This window comes from Symphodus melops (assembly GCF_947650265.1).
Source record: "Symphodus melops genome assembly, chromosome: 2".
Taxonomy (NCBI): domain Eukaryota; kingdom Metazoa; phylum Chordata; class Actinopteri; order Labriformes; family Labridae; genus Symphodus; species Symphodus melops.
Window position 1 is genome coordinate 6,217,763 of NC_136692.1, and position 2,226 is coordinate 6,219,988.

At 40.1% G+C, this 2,226-nt stretch overlaps 1 protein-coding gene across 2 annotated transcripts in view; it reads left to right on the plus strand.

Annotated features, from left to right (window-relative positions):
- Positions 1–1,620: 1,620 nt before the first annotated feature.
- LOC306820026 (uncharacterized protein) overlaps positions 1,621–2,226 on the plus strand; it is a 17,944-nt gene continuing 17,338 nt past the window's right edge. The window contains exon 1 of one of the 2 annotated variants that reach the window (XM_079337669.1): positions 1,621–1,880. In XM_079337669.1, the coding sequence (XP_079193795.1) occupies positions 1,786–1,880 (95 nt within the window). In that variant the 5' untranslated portion in view covers positions 1,621–1,785. The remainder of the gene's footprint in view (positions 1,881–2,226) is intronic. The other variant, XM_079337668.1, reaches the window with a different exon arrangement.

Sequence of the window (2,226 nt, forward strand, 5' to 3'; positions counted from 1 at the left end):
TAGTTATTATAAAATGAAATAATACAATTATAAATTACTTTTAGATCGTTAGAATTGACACCAGTCAAAAGAACTTTATATATTAACTTGTCAACTAGCCAATTGTTGATATGCCCTTTTACTTTAAAATGCCTTGCCAAAATTGTGAAAATTGCTTGGTTTATTTCCTCAATAACAGAGATGAGAATTTGAGTAACTATCTGACTTTCAGCCTTACAACAAGGTACAGAAATCAAAATCTTGCAAAATTGTGTGTAAAGGAGACACAGCATAAGAAGTGGCTCATCAGTGTTGCCCTATCTCCCCCCCCCCCCCCCCCCCCCCCAGTGATTTGCATTTCATTAGCAAATAGGCTACTTCAGACACAATGTCATTTATATTATGTTATGTTTGCCCAACACAATCCTTATTGTTTCCCTTTTTGAATTCAATTTATATTTGAAATTAATTTAACAGTATTAATCGTCATAAATTATCGAGGGTGTGTTATTACAAAAAAATCAAAGCCACCTTATCTCACAGGTGTTTTTTCACATAATTATTGCACTCTGTCCAATCATATACTGTGGACTAAATCTGTATATGTCCCCACAGGATGAATGACAAACCTGTGCTCACTTACTGCTAGTATATTAAAGCCTAATAAGGGATGGATTTGAGAACCAATAAAGTGTTGAGGGAAGCTGTTGTTGAAGAAATGTGATCCTTGGCCTGGCTGGCTCCAGGGCTGGTTGTGAGGGCATGTAGACAAGAGGTCTATTAATTATGCTGAATATTATAAATCTTATTAAGATATGTGTAATGAGCAAATGTCGGACTAAAACGACAGAAACGTCATCTTACAAATGTTTTTTTCTGACACGTATTGAAGGTATTTCAGGGTATCAAAGCACTAGAGTTATAGTTCATAATTTATGCTGAATATTTCTCAATTAGGCTAATAATGGTGTAGACCTGTTCAGATTGTGTTGATAACTTTGGCAGATCTAGATGGGTGTAAAAGCATGTTCTCTGTTGGCTGATAACGTTTTCCTATCTGAGTTTCCTAACATCTTGTCTCAGACAATCAGTGAATAAATGAAAAATAAAAATCCTATATGAAGTGTAAAGGCTTACATGCAGAGTATGTCAGTGATTGAGGCTAAGGTAGAATATATAGGCTGTGTAAAAATGGAATCATTGTGGGCAGAGGTTGATTTAACCTGTTGATATAATATGAACGTGTGCACTGCATATTTCAGTAAAAGGTTCTTGAAAATGTTTCCAATAATGATAAATTCATTTTATTGCAAACATGCGAGGAAAAACTAGCCATGAATATTGTCCCATCTTCCCTTTTTATTTACCTTATTTCTCACATCAGTTAGCGAGCTTATCACTCCTCTTAGAAACGGTCTACTTTTTTTTCTTCATCTGCTTCATGAGCGCGTCCATTCCTCTCTCTGTGTGTGTGTGTGTGTGTGTGGGGGGGGGGGGGGGGGGGTCGAAAAACACCAAGTTACGTATAAAAAAGTGCCCTGAATACTGATATTAACCAAAGACGAGGTGGATATTTAAACAGATTGTCTTATAATATTCTCCGCGTATAGCTGTAGGTCAGTGAAGACAAGCATTAGCCTACTTTTTGAGGATGTGTTGTTTTCTGCCGCGCGCCGAGCACCCCTCCCGGAGCTCCGCGGTGGTAGCGGCCAGAATAACCTTGGTGTGAGCCAGTTGAGCGGCTGAAGAGAAGCGACAGAGGCTGAACGGCGCGGCGGCGGAAGATCAGCGATCGCTGGTGTGAATATGGCGGAGACCGTACGCTCGCTCTTCGACTACAGGGAGCCACATAGTCTGGACAGCGATGGAGAGGGCATCAAACCGGCACCGCCACTGCGGGGGTGAGAGAGTCAATCACCCACGACACATAAATCAATCATAAACTCTGTTTTTTCCCCTCTGTAATGACATCGACACTCGGGTGGGTGTGTGCGCGCATTTATTTGTTAGCGTGTTTTAGATTAACCAAAGTTGTAAACATACGTTATTTTTTTAAAGTTTGTAGAAGAGCACGGGTCATGTTGAAGGAAAATAAGTTAGAAAGTCGCTCGTTTGTCACAACACGTTGTTATTTTGAGCGTTAATTCCACCTTACAAAGCAGCTCCAAAGAGGTGTGCGCGCGTGCGCAAGTTTGTGTACATGTGCATGCGCATATGTGTGTGTGACGCTGAATTCACCGACTGTAT